This window comes from Folsomia candida, unplaced genomic scaffold, assembly GCF_002217175.1.
Source record: "Folsomia candida strain VU population unplaced genomic scaffold, ASM221717v1 Fcan01_Sc011, whole genome shotgun sequence".
Classification (NCBI taxonomy): Eukaryota; Metazoa; Arthropoda; class Collembola; order Entomobryomorpha; family Isotomidae; genus Folsomia; species Folsomia candida.
Window position 1 is genome coordinate 4,467,181 of NW_019091203.1, and position 16,905 is coordinate 4,484,085.

Below are 16,905 nucleotides of genomic sequence, written 5' to 3' on the forward strand. Positions count from 1 at the left end.
AGTCATTTTCTTCTTTGGATAGAAAGACTTATCATAGTAAGTTGAATAAATGTATGTGGTTTTTACCGTTCAGCCAGAAAATTTACAGAATTTATTACTTATCGCTTTGTAAAATTAAGGGTAACTCTTTGTTAAAAAATATATTAAAGGAATCTGTGCACGGTTGAGTATAATAGAATTTTTATTGCATTAAATAGTATGTATGTACGATTTTTTCTAATGACTAAACATTTTCGTTTTGCGTTGCCCATACAAAAAATGGCAAATGAAACTGAAATTTCGTGTGTTTTTTAACAATTGTTATTTCTTGCGGTATCCTATAACTTTACACTATTTTCTCACTTCCTTTCGGGGTACATTCCTTGCCTTTCCCATTCCAAAACGTTACGCTTGACCAAATGCTTTTAAAACTTTCACCCGGACTTCGAATAATCTTGGGGAGTTTTGTTCTTGGGGGCTGAGGAGTTTCGCTACTTTCACTTTCTTCTCTAGCCCTCAATTCATTTTCCTCTTCTTCCATCAATGCTCGCATAATTTCGTGCTGGGCGAAAAATTTGGTATGTTCTTCCAATCTGGCGTCGATTTGAGCCAATTTGTTGGCATCTTCAATCGGAAGAAGCGGATTAAAAAGGGGAGAAATTTCCTCTTTGGAAAGAGCATGTTCATTCTCCATCACGTCGTTGTTTGTTGGGGTGGGGGTTTCATTGTTTGTTGGGGCGGGGTTTTCATTGTTTGTTGGGGTGGGGGTTTCATTGTTTGTTAGGGGGAGGGTTTCATTGTTTGTTAGGGTGGGGGTTTCATTGTTTGTTAGGGTGGGGGTTTCATTGTTTGTTAGGGTGGGGGTTTCATTGTTTGTTGGAGCGGGGTTTTCATTGTTTGTTAGGGTGAGAGTTTCATTGTTTGCTAGGCTGGGGGTTTCGTTTGTTAGGGTGGGAGTTTCATTGTTTGTTAGGGTGGGAGTTTCATTGTTTGTTAGGGTGGGAGTTTCATTGTTTGTTAGGGTGGGAGTTTCATTGTTTGCTAGGACGGGGGTTTCATTGAGGGTTTCATTGTCTGTTAGGTCGGGGTTCTCATTGTTTGTTACGGTGGGGGTCTCATTGTTTGCTAGAGCGGGGTTGTCGTTGTTTGTCGGGGTGGAGTTGTCGTCGTTCCTTAGGGCGGGGTTGTCGTCTTCGGAGATGGCCGTTGACGTCGTGATGGTAGGGCTAGAATTTAAGTAAACAAATCATTGTAAATTCACGGATTAAAAAATTGTTACAAACTTTCAATTATTTATACCGTAACGATTAAATACACAATTAACTTGCTTCTTACACACATGCAGGCATACGTATGTATTTACGTACAGGAGATATTGATATTTTACCCTTTAAAGTAGCTTGTTAATTGGGATACGCCTGGTAAATTAAGAAAACGCATTTTTACGAAGTGAAATTTCTGGCTGAAATTTAAAAAATCGGCTGGATCTTTGCTTGACAACTTCCTGTCTTCGAATGAACCGACAAACGGAAAGGTACTTACTTATCACCGTGAACAGTCCAGAAGGCACCGATGTGGTCTGTGTAAATGTGTGTATTTCCGTGTTACCTTATCGGAGATAAGGCCTTGCATTTAGGATGAGATTGTTTTCTGGCAATTTTCACAGTATATATGTATTTCATGCATTAAAATCAACGCTGAGAGGATCGGATCGTTATCATATCCAAAATAAAATACTACCGAAAATCTTGCACATTCTTCTTGCACGGGTTCTTTTACAGACGTTAACGGTTAATAATTTTGTATATGTATGTACATACGTATAAAAAAAATTGAGACGATGGTTATGTAAAATGACTGGTTGATATTTGCATATTCATAATTATTTACATAAATGCGGAAACACTTTTATGTCCACACTGCGTATTTGCGCGAACCATATCATACAAATAAATATAAACAACTACGTCTTCTTGGCCATTTATGTGTCAATGATAGATTTATTACAGTTAGCTTTCTAAATCTGGGGTTTCTTACATAAGTATATATGTAGCTTAATGAAATGTACTAAATATATGTATTATATTACATTGGTACATATTTATATTAGTATTATATTACTTTTGTATTTTCTCCGTGTATGGATATAAAATCTCACAAGTTTTGAAATAGTGTCGAGCACGGTGTGTTACATGTATATTTACATAATCATCAAGCAACTACAAAAGTCCTTTATTAAAATAATATCTACATTTGCATAAGCTTCTTCGTCCGTCCGTTTCTCTTACATCATTAGAAGGACGACAACCAAATAACGGGCATTGGATGAATGTACATATGTAAAATTGTTGATTGTTTGCTTGACCAACATGGGTTTTGCAGAATAATGTCAAACCTAGAGTGTGTCCAGAAAGTTTCTCCCTATCAACCACTAATGAATTTTATTATCTGAAAGAAACAGGGAGATAGAATTATTCAAACTGCTATATTTTTTGAAAGTACCGTAATATTGTCTACATAATTCGGTCGTATTCACACTTTCTCCCATTCATGCCTTAAAAGGGTTAAATTTAATGCACCACCGAATAAGCTAAAATTTACCACAAATTTAGACTGAATTCGCCACCGGATGAATTTTTTCCAACTTTGGCCTTTTTAACCATATATTAGGATGGTGGTTACCACAAGTTTAGATGAGCTGCCACTAACGTATTTCATGGGTATAGAATTATAAATACAATATTTAATTTACAATATGATTTATTTATTTATAATCTTTGACGTCTTTTTTTAAAAATACACCTGAAATTAAATAACAATGAGCGCTTTTTTAGCTTTCGCAACCCTACCGCTTTTACGCTTTTCACCTAATGGAACGGTTTTGGCTTCCGGTCGAACATCATAAAGCGTATTCTGAATTGCTAAACCAAGTATATGCTTACAAACATGTTCTTTTAAGTAAACGGGACATGAACATGTGGAATTAGTCCATTGATTGGTGTGGAATTTAACCATCCATAATCTTGTGGTGCTGGCCACGTACGAGTCGAAAGTTCTCCAAGATTTGAAGCAGATACAAAATAATGCCTGACATAAAGTTCATCTTCAGATGTCTTATACCTTGTACTTGGTTTTGATTTGTTCCAATTGAAAGCATCGGTCTCCAGCCTGAGTGAGATAATGGGAACTTCTGCAAAAGTTTTATGGTTCTCATGTATTGGGTCCCTCTGCTACGACCAATCTTTGGTTTGGCTTAACATGAAGGAAATGAACTCCCCCATTGGCAACCTTGCCCTGAAGGTGCCTTGCTGCTTAATCCAAGCATTGGTTGACTCAAGTCCATTATTTGTGGACGGGTACCCAGGGGCGTATCCTTCATACCAGTTTGTTCGGCTGTTTAGCCATTCATCTCTGAAGTAATTCACAAAATCTTAAGTTGCGTCTGCAGAGTACTTTTTTATCCACAAACTTTTTGCGACCTCAAACTCCTCAGGGAACCGAGCTAATTGAAGCCTTATTATGTCCTGCCTTAATTGTTGCCAAATTGTTCGATCCTTAACTAGCGATTGCTTTTTGTCGATGTTTGAAGTTACATGGAACCAGCAGTGCACCCTTTTGTAGTCTGTTCCGAAGACATCTTCAAACCCAATGGTGATAGCCTGAGCTGAATCTGCAACTAGCACTTTCGGATCCAAGTTTCCTTTCGTTCCCTTTTTAAGGCCTTCGAATAGAAATTTAAAATAATACGCCAAAAAGTTTTTTAGTTGGATTGTGGTCGGGTTTATTACATTGATTTTACGTAACTCGGTCAGAATCATTTTTGGTTTATTAATCCCTCTCTCCACCAGTTTGACAATTTCATCTTTCATATTTTGGCTGATGCCTAAGATAATATTAAACGTTCGTTACTCAACTTTAAATGCACATACATGAATAGCTTGGAGTCTGAGGTACGTACCTTTTTGCTTTTTTAAAGCATGGTCATGCTGTTCTATGGTGGCTTGAAGTTCGACAATGGAAGATACGGCCTTCAAAATTAGTCTCCGTTTGGCAGAACATGCAGAGGAAGATCGACAATTGTACTTCACGGTTACTCCTTCAGTAGAATATTTACAGTGATAAATCCATTGTCCCTCTTCTTTTAAGTAAGTCTCTGCCTCTTTTTTACTATCAAATTGACGAAGAACAGACCACTCGCAACTACGCCTGGGTTTTTTTTAGATTTGGGAGAATTTTCCTCGGAAAGAGAGGAATCGGCATCACTTGTCCAGTTAAAAACTTGGGAACACGTCATTTCTTTGGTTTTAAAAATTTTTGTTCAGATGGATATATTCTAACTGCAGGACAACTGACTGTGAGAGTGATGACCAGCCGAATGGTAATACATATTCAGTCAGTTCTCATGCCCATAGTCTAGTCAACAATACACAAATATATACATATGCACATGAAACGATAAGGAAATTTCCATGATTCCTTGAGATTATTGTAATTATATTATTGTTTTATAATCCTGTATTCACGAAATACGTTAGTGGCAGCTCATCTAAATTTGTGGTAACCACCATCCTAATATATGGTTAAAAAGGCCAAAGTTGGAAAAAATTCATCCGGTGGTGAATTCAGTCTAAATTTGTGGTAAATTTCAGCTTATTCGGTGGTGCATTAAATTTAACCCGCCTTAAAACTGTGGTGTAAAATGCGTGGTCCTTACGAAACCAACCTGCGACCGGGATTTCAAAGTCGTGTTTCGGCCTTGTAATGAATGCCACACTCTTCAAATTTGTTTCCCTACATCACGAATTTTGTGGACTGAATTGTCAATGCTATTAAATCTAGCACTTATCTGTGAATATGCGCTTATCGTCGCCTTGGCAGTGGTCCAAATAGTCGAAAATCTATGCTTTTAAGCAGTTTTGCGAAGTTTAACTCATATCACGTGGGCTAAAAAGCGTTTTATACTGACCCCAGTGACCCCTGTATGTCTGACAACCCTCCTTTGTCATTCTGGGTTAGTCCCAAAAGTAGTTACTAAAGTATTACCAATCTTCTGAAAGTGTAGCGTAGCGAGATTTAGGCTGGTTCAGATTTCATATGAAAACTATGCGATTTCCTTCAAATTATTCATGCAAGTTAGAATTTTTTTAATTGATAGAGTGTCCTCGTACTATTTGAACGGTGTTTGGGTTTAAAATATTTTTAATCACTCCGCAATCCAAACATCTATCAGATTTTTGCGTTTCTACTTAAATCCATCCCATTCATTGGATACTGCTAGGATACTCAATTCTTTGTGCATGGGAAAAGGCTTCACATTTGATATCGTATTGGTAAAATAATTGCACGATAAAACTCAAAGATGTTAAAACTAGCAATAAAAAAACTTGCGGAAAATCCATAGCGAGAAACTTTCTGGACACCCTCTATGTATTCTAGGTGCCTTGTAAACATTAGTATGCATTTGGTAACAAAATACGTGTCAACAGCCAAAATCCTTTCGACTAAAGGAAAAACCGTTGTAAATATGTACATAACCCATTTCCGTTCAACTTACGGAGCACTCAAATGAAAAGTTGGCGTGAACTGAATTTTTGCCCCATTTCTTGTTCACGATTCGTACTCCAAGTTGTCATCCGTCCGAGAAACCATGTCACCTAGCCCAGCACACGGTAAGAATTTAATTAATTATTTATTTGGTAGCAATCTAAATATGCATGCATGTTTATGTGCCTTTTGCGCCGAGTCTATATTTTTCAGTGTGAAAATTTAATCTTGTACAATTATAGTCATAACAGACAGCGGTAGTGGAATTTGCAAATAATAATCGCAATTTCCGATTCCGTCGTCCTTAAAACCTTTTTAATAGAACAAGCAAAGAGTAAGGAGTTCATGCAATATGTTAAAAACAAACAAATCTTATACAAAGTGGGGGTTTACATGAAAAATTTCAAAAATGATTCGAAAATTAGGAAGTTACATAGTTATTTTCAATTTATTACAACCAAAGTATTGGTAATATGCATTGTAAATCAATGGAAACTTTTCAATTATATATATGTAATCAAATGTGATATTGATTTTCGCTTGTTTTCATACATACATATTTTTTATGGAAAATGAATGTTTTTCAAGACAAACGATTTTCTGAAATTCAATTCAATTCAATTCAATTTATTAGCATTTGATATGGCCATGAGCCCTCATCAATATAGAGATTACAGAGTTAGATATGTAAATGTAAACATAGTAAAATAAAGTAGTCAGAGGAATAGTGGGAAAACCTGGCTATGGTGTAGAGCCAGGAAAACCACTATCACCTCTGGGAATGTGGCCCAGAGGTCCATTCGGCTCTGACTACCTGGACACCAGATAGGACAAATGAGTGATAGAGTGATAAGATTTGATGGGGGTGGGGGTGGATTTAGGTGGGGGTGGGGGTGGTTTTATAAATGCCGGAGGCCAAAGAGGATCCCGATTTTCTGAAATTTAAAGGTTCTACTGTTCGTGGAAACATGAGCATTCCCGAGATCGTAGAACGGCTCCATCGGGTCCAGTTGATGAACGAAGAACTTGTGGAAAAGACCGGTATCGCCGAACTACAATGGTGTGAGACAAATAAAGAAGTGAGTCAGTTTTTCACTACAATTAACTACACTTTTAACTAATATTTTGAGCCGGTAATGTACCCTAAGTTAAACATCGACGCACACATAAAGAAGTAGCTTCAGTCTCATTTCAACTTAAACCCAACCTCGCCAACGACATCACGAGAACACTTAATGTATATAGGTTTTTCATAAATTGAATGTCTGAAAGAAATCTCGTTTTGCCACACCCCCTGGGGAGTGGGGGGAGGGTGTTACAGCACGGGAAGACTAAATTTCTCTGTACTTATTACATCCATGGATTGTATATCAGTAAAAACGTAAGTTAGGTCCGACCAAACCCGACGGGTACGAGGGGGTGGTACGATGGACCCCTAAAGTCGATAGGTTCCTCCCCCTGGGGTCATATGTTTGTGATTGCTCAAACCAATCACGATTATCTCGATCCGATTATATATCCCGCTGACCTATTTAATGACAGACAAAAAGACAAAGTCTTCGTGTAAATTAGCTAAAGCATGTTAAATAAATAAAAACGGTAACTTTATAAGGAATAAACTTAACTCTTGAGTTAGTAAATATAGTTTGCGTAGTATGTAATTTATTACTACACTATTGGTACACTTTTATGTGATCTTTGGTAGGAGTATTTTAATTTTTTAGAAGCGTTTCTAATAGGGTGGCAAGTTTTTAAAAATTAAAAAATATGTACTAAATTTAAAATTTAAGATGTGTTCTAAAAATTTAAAACACATTTTTGATACATTTTTGACGTCTTCAACAGCTCACCCAACGTAACAATGAAATCGGCCTATTGAAAAATGATTTGGGGGAAAAAGACGACCAAATTTCGCGCCTAATGGAAGATATCGACAGCCAGAATAAAAACCACGAACAAAGCATTGCCCACCTTAAGCGGGAAAATGCTACTCTTCAGGAAAAACTCGATAAAATTAAAAAACTGCGGAAAGAAGACAAGGTCAGGATTAAGCAGCTCGAAGATGACGTAGCCACCTTGCGGTTGGAAAAGGAAAAACTTCGCAGCGAAAAGGAAAAAGCGGAGATGAAAGCGGCCGAATACCGCAGAGAGATTGACCGCCTTCAAGCCACGCTGGATCAGCATTACGCCGAAATCTGTAAAATACGTGCCAACATGAGGGCGCAGGTATGTACCATATGTAAATTAAGACTACTCTAAGTGACTCATTGTCTTCAAAAATCATAGAGAAAACTCAAACCCATCGAGATCATTTAGATAATTCGCTAAAATTAATCCATAATGGACTATGGTCCAATTTATTGCGAGCTATAAAATTAATTCCTCATTTTTCACTTGAAATTTTTACACGAGTAAAAATAGTTACAAAATAGTTAAAATTGTATGTCCAAAAGCGAATTCGGAGATTAAAATGAATTAAAATATATTAAAGTCGGTTTCGGCGAAAATTGAAACCCGATTTTTCAAGACGTTCCGATTTAGAATGCCTAGTCTGGTTTGAACTCTATAATTTACCCTTCACAAAACACAATAACTTACGAATCAGAAATGCATACGCTGATCAAAACTAATTTATTTATCTTTAAAAACATACATATGTAGGTCATCGAAAAGTTACAACGATTAATGAGACCAGCACTATACCAGCCTTTAGTCGAGTTTCTCGAGTCCTCTCAAACCATTAACAGCCCGTTGCGGGTTGAGTTCGAAGCCAATATTGACACAGGAAAAGCCGGTACGCCGACACAAAAGGCAAACTTACTAATCGGCAGCCACCCAGAAATGATGCAGCTTTCCACCGCTGAACAAACCCTGGAGCGAGATGTTTTACCCGCTCTCAAAGATATGATGGGTGTCGGAAAATACGATAAGTTTGTGAAGGAATGGAACGATCTAGCCCTCACGGAGGATCATGTTAACCTGCAGCGGAACTTCTTCATATGCTTATCAAGCGGGAGAAAGGTATTAACATAAATATTTGTATACACACGGGGAGGATTAAATTTCTCGCCACACTGGAAAATTTTTGCGAAAGAAAAATTTGCAAATTTTTATTTTAGAATTTTGATATTTTGTTCTAAATATCATTTTCATACGTCGGTTATGAATGAAAAATGACTTTTTTCATTTATTGACCTACAGTCGCCAAACTTTCCGAGAATGAGAATGTACGGTCACTAGTAGGTCACGTAGGTCAAAGCATATTTTCTCATATTTGTCATATTTTCGGGTTATGGGGCATATTCATATTCCCGATCATATTTCGGGGGTTTTCGTTCATTTTATCATTTTTAGCCAAATTTTAAGATTTGGCAATCAAATCGACAGAAAATGACAAAAAATTCAGTTTTCTCACAATGATTCATTGTGAGAAACTTTCAAAAATTTACGTTCACCTTCGCCTAAGGTGATTTAATTCTTTGGGAATGCATTAAATCACCCCAGAACTTATTTATTTGATAAAAATTGAGCATTACAAGAAAATATATACAAGAAATTAAGCCAAAAATTTAAAAAAATAAGGTCATTTTTATGGTCATATTTAGGGGATTTTTACCGTCATTTTTCATTCATATTTTGAGGTTTTATCGGTCATTCATATCCGACGTCTGATCATTTTAATGTTAGAATTAAATAATTAATAAAAGTCTTACTTATTTGCTTACGATGAGGAGGTGTGAGGTGGTTATCACCGATATCAACCGGACTAATTTTAAATTATTCATCCTTACAAATAAGTGGACCCGTATTTTTTCGTTTTGCTGAATGGGCATGTTGACGCCCGTGGCGGAATTTAAAAAATCAGTCAAAATTCGGCTTTTTAAAAACGTTATAAAGTTTCGAATTTTAACCCGATTTTAAAAATTAAACTCAATTTTCGCTTAGAATTACTTCCATGAAATTATGATGATTCATTGTACAAAATTTTACAAAATTTGATGTTTTAATGCCATTACTGAATTTTTTAAAATGCTAAAAAACGATAATTGTTTTTTAAATTATAAGTTTTTCAAAAATGAATTTATATAATATCAGGGAAGTAATTCCGAGCAAAAATTGTGTTTAATTTTTTAAATCGAGTAAAACTTCGAAAAGTTGCAGCGTTTTTAAAAATTTTAGCGGAAATGTTTTTTTAAATTCCGCCACGGGCGTAAATATGCCCATTCAGGAAAACGAAAAAAATACGGGTCCAATTATTTTTGAACGATTTAAAATTAGTCTGGTCGATATCGGCGATAACCACCTCACACCATCGCAATGCATTGTTAACTATGCATTGTTAACCATGCATTGTTAACTAGTTATCGCGGATCAAGCACTTCACTTGCCAAAGACAAGTTGTCACCATGTCGTGATTTTATTAAACCGCATATTCAGATCTTTGTAAATATGCTAAATGAACTGTATTAAGGATAATTTCGGAGCAACGTTTACGTGATAAAGGGAACGTTTATATATTATGTCATAAAAACCCCTAGTTTTAGACCTCTTCGTTCATGTTATATTCATGTTAACTTCTAAAAGTGGATTTTTTAAAATATTTTTCTTCTGAAGTTTTGGAATTTTCCCTATATCTACCAATGTTAAAAAGTAGATTTTTCATGTTTTTCAAAAAACTCAGAAATTGAAAACTAGTTGAAATCTTAATTGGTTGATATCAAGTGTAGTAATGAGATCAATATGGTTTATATTTTATAAAAAATTAGTACTACGAAAGAGGTTAAGCTGATTACTAGTTAGATAGGCGACTCAAAACCACCCCTCCCCTATTTTTGATGACGTTATATATTGGCGTTCCCAAAGAGTAAATTTGCTCTGGATCTGGTATAGTTTACTTAATTGCAATTGGTTTTTAAAAGGGTAACATTAGTAAAAATTATTGTTACTTCAGTGATCCCCAAATCGTAAAACAAATACATGCGTATGTTCCATTAAACAATTTGCAAAATTAAATTTAATACCAATCAATTACCTTTTCAGCCTACCGATGCTGCAGCCGATTTTCTCGAAATGTACCCCATCCTATATTTTCCACTGCCTGCGTTCCATACCGACATATTGCAAGTTATAATGAACAAACTCAGCCCCGACGATTGGAAGATTGTGAAGGCAGCGGTGTGGAATTCAGGTCCACGCGAGGCAAATGATATCATGCTGAGAAGACTGTTCCATGAAATCGTTTACCAGTTTCGAGATAGACGTTGGCCAATTCGAGCCGGTAAAACGTTCGTTTACCGGTCCGGATTTAAGTTCCTCAATTGGGTGGATTATTTATACCCGTTCAAGAGGATTTTTTGGACCTGAGGGTGTGAATTATTCGAACAACGATTAGACGTATCTGTTTATCTACATTGAAGGGAGAAGTCGTTATATCAGGAGAAATTTTTGAGTTGGCAGGATTTTATACATTTATATCCATATTATTAAACATATCTAGATATTTGTGCATCCAACGTTGTATTTGGTAGTAAATAAATAAAGTGGACTTCAACCAATTTGTACGTAGTATCAAAATTTGAATAAATATGACCACCCAAGCAATTTGTTTTTCTTCCAACCAAAAGTTTTCATTTTCGCAACTTTAAGATTTGCAACCAATTTATTTTTGTAATCAAACCAAAATGCAAAATATTACAACCAAATATCTAGTTAAATATTTGAATACCAGAATAATCACTGGCATTCCAACATTTATTTAGTTTATCCTGTACAATTTTCTAGTTTTATTTACCTATCTACTTGCATCCATTCAAATTCTAAATTAAAACACTTTTTTAACGTTTAGAGTGAACATCTTAAACTAAGGATAAGTTAGACATTTCGAGATGCAAGACGTATGCTATCTTCGTTATAAATAGATACTCATGCAAAGGAAATTATATTCATGGGTATGTAGCGAGACTGGATTTGTACATATCTAAATAGTTACATGCACAATTGCATACATATCTAGTTGAGACAGAAAATTGATTCAATAACTTGTACTTTGAGGTTGATAAAATTCTTAAATATTTCAAAGCATGGGAAGCATTGAGTTTTATGTATGTACCTACTCTTAAAATATGTATGCTTGTACCAAAATAGAGAAAAATACGCACATTTTAATTCTGACGAGGGAACCTCTTATAGTGCCCGGAGCTCCCAGCATAACCACTATGTACATTCGACGTAGATTTTAATACTAGTCCGATGATGTGACAAAATTTCCGTGTCAAAATGACATTTCGTCAAGTGGTGACGACTTTTGTGACGCGCCAAACGGTCACTTTCGCCCATGGTTTCAAAAGAGGAACGCTTTTCACCACTCGCTCCTCACTCATCTCACTTTAATCTCAACCCATTTTTTCGACATAATTTCGCATACGATGGATGGATTTATAATCACGAACTTTACTATACATACGCCTTGTCTTTTCTAATTTATTTTTTTTGGCACGATTGTAGAAGTTAAGAATATTCACCATCTCTTGATAGGTAAAATTTACACCGTCGAGATCTTCTTCCTCCCATTCCTGTGAGGTTCGTTGCGACAGACTTGCAGAAGCTTCCTCGACGTCTTGCTCATCTTCAGAATCCTCATGAAATTCATTTATTGTATCACTATCACTAATTAAATCGTATGCCGCGACATAGGTGTCAATATCACAATCATAATCAAATTCTAAAGTAATAGAAGATTCAAAGTCCGTATTTGAATGATCAACTAAACCTTCCACAAAACGCAAAACCCGGTCAACAATTTCAACATTGTTAACTAGAATTGATGAAGCGTTCGAATCTCCCGAATACCTGTCCTTGGCGATTTTAAGAACAGACTCACAAATTGATACAATTATAGACATTCTATAATTTTTAAACTCCGAATATTTCAAGGTAAAAAATAATATTAAAAGGCTACAAATAGTAAACAAGGACCATATTGTCAAAACAGTTAAATTGGATGCGAGTTTACTCAATGAGTAAATGGGTTGAGATTTAAGTGAGATGAGTGAGGAGCGAGTGGTGAAAAGCGTTCCTCTTTTGAAAGCATGGGCGAAAGTGACCGTTCGGCGCGTCACTAAAGTCGTCACCACTTGACGAAATGTCATTTTGACACGGAAATTTTGTCACATCATCGGACTAGTATTAAAATCTACGTCGAATGTACATAGTGGTTATGCTGGGACAGGCCCGTAGCGACGCTGGAGAGAGGTGGAGAGACACTCTCCAGGCCGTGCAGCCCAAGGGGCCGTACCGCCGGGATCCGCAATAGAATACACTATATAAAATCGGAGTTTCGAAGTTTTTTGTGGGGCATATTAGGCCGTACCACGGCTAAACTCTCCAGGCCGGACGAAACGTCGCTACGGGCCTGTGCTGGGAGCTCCGGGCACTATAAGAGGTTCCCTCGTGAGCTAAATGTCGAAATGCAATATGCAATACATAAATACAGATGATGACTACAAAATTGTACATAAGTAAACATGTAGTGTTTTAACATTGAACATCCTATCATTTGTTTAAATACACACGCTAATAAGTTGTTCTTAACATTAAATGAGAATTATAACCGAAAGTTGACATTATGTAGGCATGTACTTATTAACTCAATGTGTTAGTTTCTATTCTAGAACCAGACACAGATCCAATCCCCTTATTCCTATTGTTACATATGTAGTTAACCTAATCAAGATATGTCGGGTATGAGAATTTTCCGTAGAGATAAGTATTTATTATTGGCTGATATACATATGTAAATATATGCCGTTTTTCTCCGTTTCTCAAATGGAAATGTTTTATAATTTATTTCAGTATGTATATGACAACAATATTTACATAGGTCACGGAAATCATGATATGAGAAATGAGAAATGAGGGCTTATTTTTCTCCACGTGGAAAGATACCTTCGTCAACAATTTACGTAAACTGAATGTCAAATCTATTTTCAATTACACAAGCTTCGTTTACACGTGGAAAATATTTCCACAGCAAGCCATTAACCAAATTTAATTAAAAGGCTCGCATATAATTAAAACTCTTGACATTTGTACTGCTGAAGATTTGGTGTGCGATATCGAAGGTTCGAAATGATTAAAGAAAAACAACCTATGCGAATCGGAATAACTGGATGCCCTCTAAACCATTCGAGTAAGGAGGTATTGCCAACTGTGGATTCTACCGGTATCATAACAATTTTGTTATTAAAGGGTTCCATGTAAATTCCCTATTAAATAATTGTAAAAAATGACACTATTTTATTATTATAGGGATTTTTAACTCGAACTTTGTACCAACGTGCAAAATTGAGTGAAAAGCGTAAGAGGAAATGTAAGATGAGTTTAAGCATCTTTGTTAGCGCATCATCTCATTATTTCCGAAAGGGTAAGGGAAAAGTTTCATATAATTAGGTGCTAGACGAAACCATGTAAACGTTTCATTCTTTAACCGCATAGCAGCATTTGGATTATAAAGGATACTGTTGACACAAGGCTGCTGCTTTCAGCCAACAGCAACCCTTTCTTGCAATAAGTATTTATGCCTCGCCGTTAGATATTGACTTAATAAGCAACTTAGATTTCATTCACAGATAATTAAGTTAATGAATTGCAGCGTTCCCTTCTGACTCGCTTTACGTAGCTTTAAATTATCTTATCAAACACCAACCATTCTTTGTCAATAATCAAGACGAACACAATGTATCGAAGGGAATTTCTTCCCCTTTTGAATTTCCACGTAAGGATGTGTCACAGATTGAAATGCATTCCATTCGAATTTGACCAAAAGTCGGGACGTTTCGTGAAAACCAAGTCCGTCGGACTAATTCGCATGTTCAGACTGCAATGCGTACTAACAGCGTTGTACTGTACGGCAATGTTTCTAAACATTTGCTTCGGCCCATTAACAATGTCGGGAAGATTGCAAGGATTTGCGATGCTGTTGGCATCTCTAGCTGCTGCAATTCCGAGATGGAATTATTCCATTGATATCGCCCCTATTCAAATTGCGAATGCTTTGCTGGATTTCGAAGAAAGGATCATGGAAAGTAAGTAATGTAAAGTCTAACTCAAATTCTAAGTTCGAAGTAATTTCTTTAAAATTTTGGCAAGGAAGTAACTATTCTGTTTTTGGGTGAATTTGGTAGTTGCCCAGGAATAATCTTATTTAAACAAGCAGGTTTATGGTACCTAACCAAATTTAACGTTTGTTACCGAAACATACAGGTCTACCAAAAATTCCAATCTCGAAGGGAACTAAAGCAGTCAAGATATTTCTGTTCCTAGTGGAAGTTCGGGTGTTCGCATACCCAATCCTGGTCTTTCTTTTGTTACGATTTCTGCCATGCACGCCACCCTTCATCTTGTCAACATTGGCAGCATGTGAGCGTTCACAACCTACGTCGCTACGATACGGAGTAAAACTTGGAGTACATATGTTTGAAACTTGGATGGCCTTTCACAATAAATATTCTGGCACTACGTGGACTCTATATATTCTCTTTGTTGGAATAACTTTTCTCTTACATTACATTCAACTCCTAAACAGGTACTTAAACGAATTAGTATTAGCAAATCCATACCCGCTCAATACATTTATCAATTTGATTGCTAATCTTATTCGAGTTACTGAATCTAACATTTCTGAAGATTTCTTCTTTTACATATGAGGATTTTGCCTATAATATTTCCTCTTTTTGTGTACATCTTAATTTATCAGGTCATGGGATACACTATTGCATGGATGATATATTAATTTAATATTTAGGTAAATTTCCAAAATCGAGAACGAGACGGACATCATCACATGCATCCGATTGTACCGCTATGTCCAAATCTTCGAGAACTCATTCAACGCCTTCGTCACTGAGAGAATCGTTCCAATGATAATATCCTGCATTCCAGCAATTCAAATATCCTCGCTGTACGTTTGCATCACTTTGCACAGGGAAATTGCTCTTCCTGGATTCGCAATATTCCCCTTGCTAGTAATCACTTCAGGGATAAACAACATTCTGGTAATTACGCTGGCCTCCTTAGTAAATGTTTCGTCGCAAAGGGTACTAGATGCCTTGGCGCAAAAGAAAATTGGATGTCAGATTGGAAAAAGGGCGCTCTTCAAAAGGGACATGAATGCATGTGGCATTCTCAAGATCAAATTCGGCTCAAATTTCATCGACAGAGGGACGCCAATAGTAATGCAAAACTTCTGAATAAACCAAACCGTGTCCCTATGCCTGGTGAAGGCGAGGAAGTTACTTAAGTAGAAAGTGTTCTACTTCAAGTAGATTGAGCTGTGCCTCAAAATATAACAAAATCAAGCGAACTTCATTCATGGGAACGTGAAGAAACGATAAAAAGCGCCCTTTTAAACTTTGATTCAAGTGCAATCCAATTACATGAATATAAATAACCTGCACCTTGATGATCATTTGAGCATTTTATTTAGATAAATTTCACAAGCATCAACAAAGGTTAATTTTGCATATGCTTTCGATTTATTGGATTTACTTTTAAGCCTAGCATTAACGTAGTTCAGTGTTGGTTATGTTAATCCTTATTGCTGATAATACAACACGAAACAAAATCAAATTACTATTAGCAAAATCCGAAAAGGCTGGCAACATTGGATGGTATTAACTTTGAGGTTGCTTTCGTGTTTCACTGGGGGTAAATAATTGATACGGTTTGCCAACTATGTAGAAACAAGTTTTTGTTGCACCAATTTACGCAAAGTTTGATTTCGAACATTACTACATGAAATTTTTGCATAAAATTGTTTGAATATTTTTTTTAGCTAAAATCCATGTGCTAATTATATTTGTGACAATAGCAGCTTGATATACAATTCACCTCTGGTTATTTACTACTATGTCCAAAATTCGAGGTAAAATTTCCATACCGCTCCGGATTTCCGAAGTTATGCAACATTTCGCCATCGTTCATTTTCAGACTCACTAAAGGAGATCTTCTGACTTCCGGATTGAGATTTTTTTAAGTATTTATGTTAATAAATAGGAAGTACGATTTTGATGTATTGCGTGCGTAGAGTTCAAGCCAAAATTTTTTATGTTTGCAAAGTTTTATTTCGACGATTGAAAAATTAGTTTTACACAAAATTTAGAAAGGTATCTGTAGTACAATGACAATTGTTATCTGTAATACATCGGTTGTTTTTGCACTTTTTGACCATAACCAATATATTCCTTTAACGACACCAGCCCAGCGTACACCGCTGAAAAAATATTTAAATTTATTATTATTGAGCATTATCTCCTAGAAAATAGGTTACGATTTTAACCAGAAAACAATTGAGTATGAATCTGTCACACTGGTTACAAATTGGTC

At 36.1% G+C, this 16,905-nt stretch overlaps 2 protein-coding genes across 5 annotated transcripts; one reads left to right on the top strand and one right to left on the bottom strand.

The window, feature by feature from the left end:
* Positions 1 to 160: 160 nt before the first annotated feature.
* LOC110854900 (putative uncharacterized protein DDB_G0290521) lies at positions 161 to 1,550 on the bottom strand. 3 transcript variants are annotated; one of them, XR_004835784.1, is made up of 2 exons: positions 1,279 to 1,550; positions 161 to 1,205 (listed from the first exon to the last, which is right to left on the bottom strand). XR_004835784.1 is itself a non-coding variant. In XM_022103330.2 (2 exons), the coding sequence occupies exons 1-2, from the start codon at positions 1,417 to 1,419 to the stop codon at positions 326 to 328; spliced, it is 933 nt and encodes a 310-aa protein (XP_021959022.1). In that variant the 5' UTR covers positions 1,420 to 1,517; the 3' UTR covers positions 161 to 325. The 3 variants fall into 3 exon arrangements, 2 of the variants coding, with proteins under 2 accessions (XP_021959022.1, XP_035711527.1); XM_022103330.2 differs by having other exon boundaries at positions 1,367 to 1,517; XM_035855634.1 differs by having other exon boundaries at positions 1,315 to 1,506.
* Positions 1,551 to 5,525: 3,975 nt separating this feature from the next.
* On the top strand, positions 5,526 to 11,124 carry LOC110854937. 2 transcript variants are annotated; one of them, XM_022103367.2, is made up of 5 exons: positions 5,526 to 5,648; positions 6,472 to 6,602; positions 7,369 to 7,749; positions 8,185 to 8,544; positions 10,564 to 11,124. In XM_022103367.2, the coding sequence occupies exons 1-5, from the start codon at positions 5,627 to 5,629 to the stop codon at positions 10,885 to 10,887; spliced, it is 1,218 nt and encodes a 405-aa protein (XP_021959059.1). In that variant the 5' UTR covers positions 5,526 to 5,626; the 3' UTR covers positions 10,888 to 11,124. The 2 variants fall into 2 exon arrangements, with proteins under 2 accessions (XP_021959059.1, XP_035711602.1); XM_035855709.1 differs by lacking the exon at positions 5,526 to 5,648 and having other exon boundaries at positions 6,414 to 6,602.
* Positions 11,125 to 16,905: the final 5,781 nt, after the last annotated feature.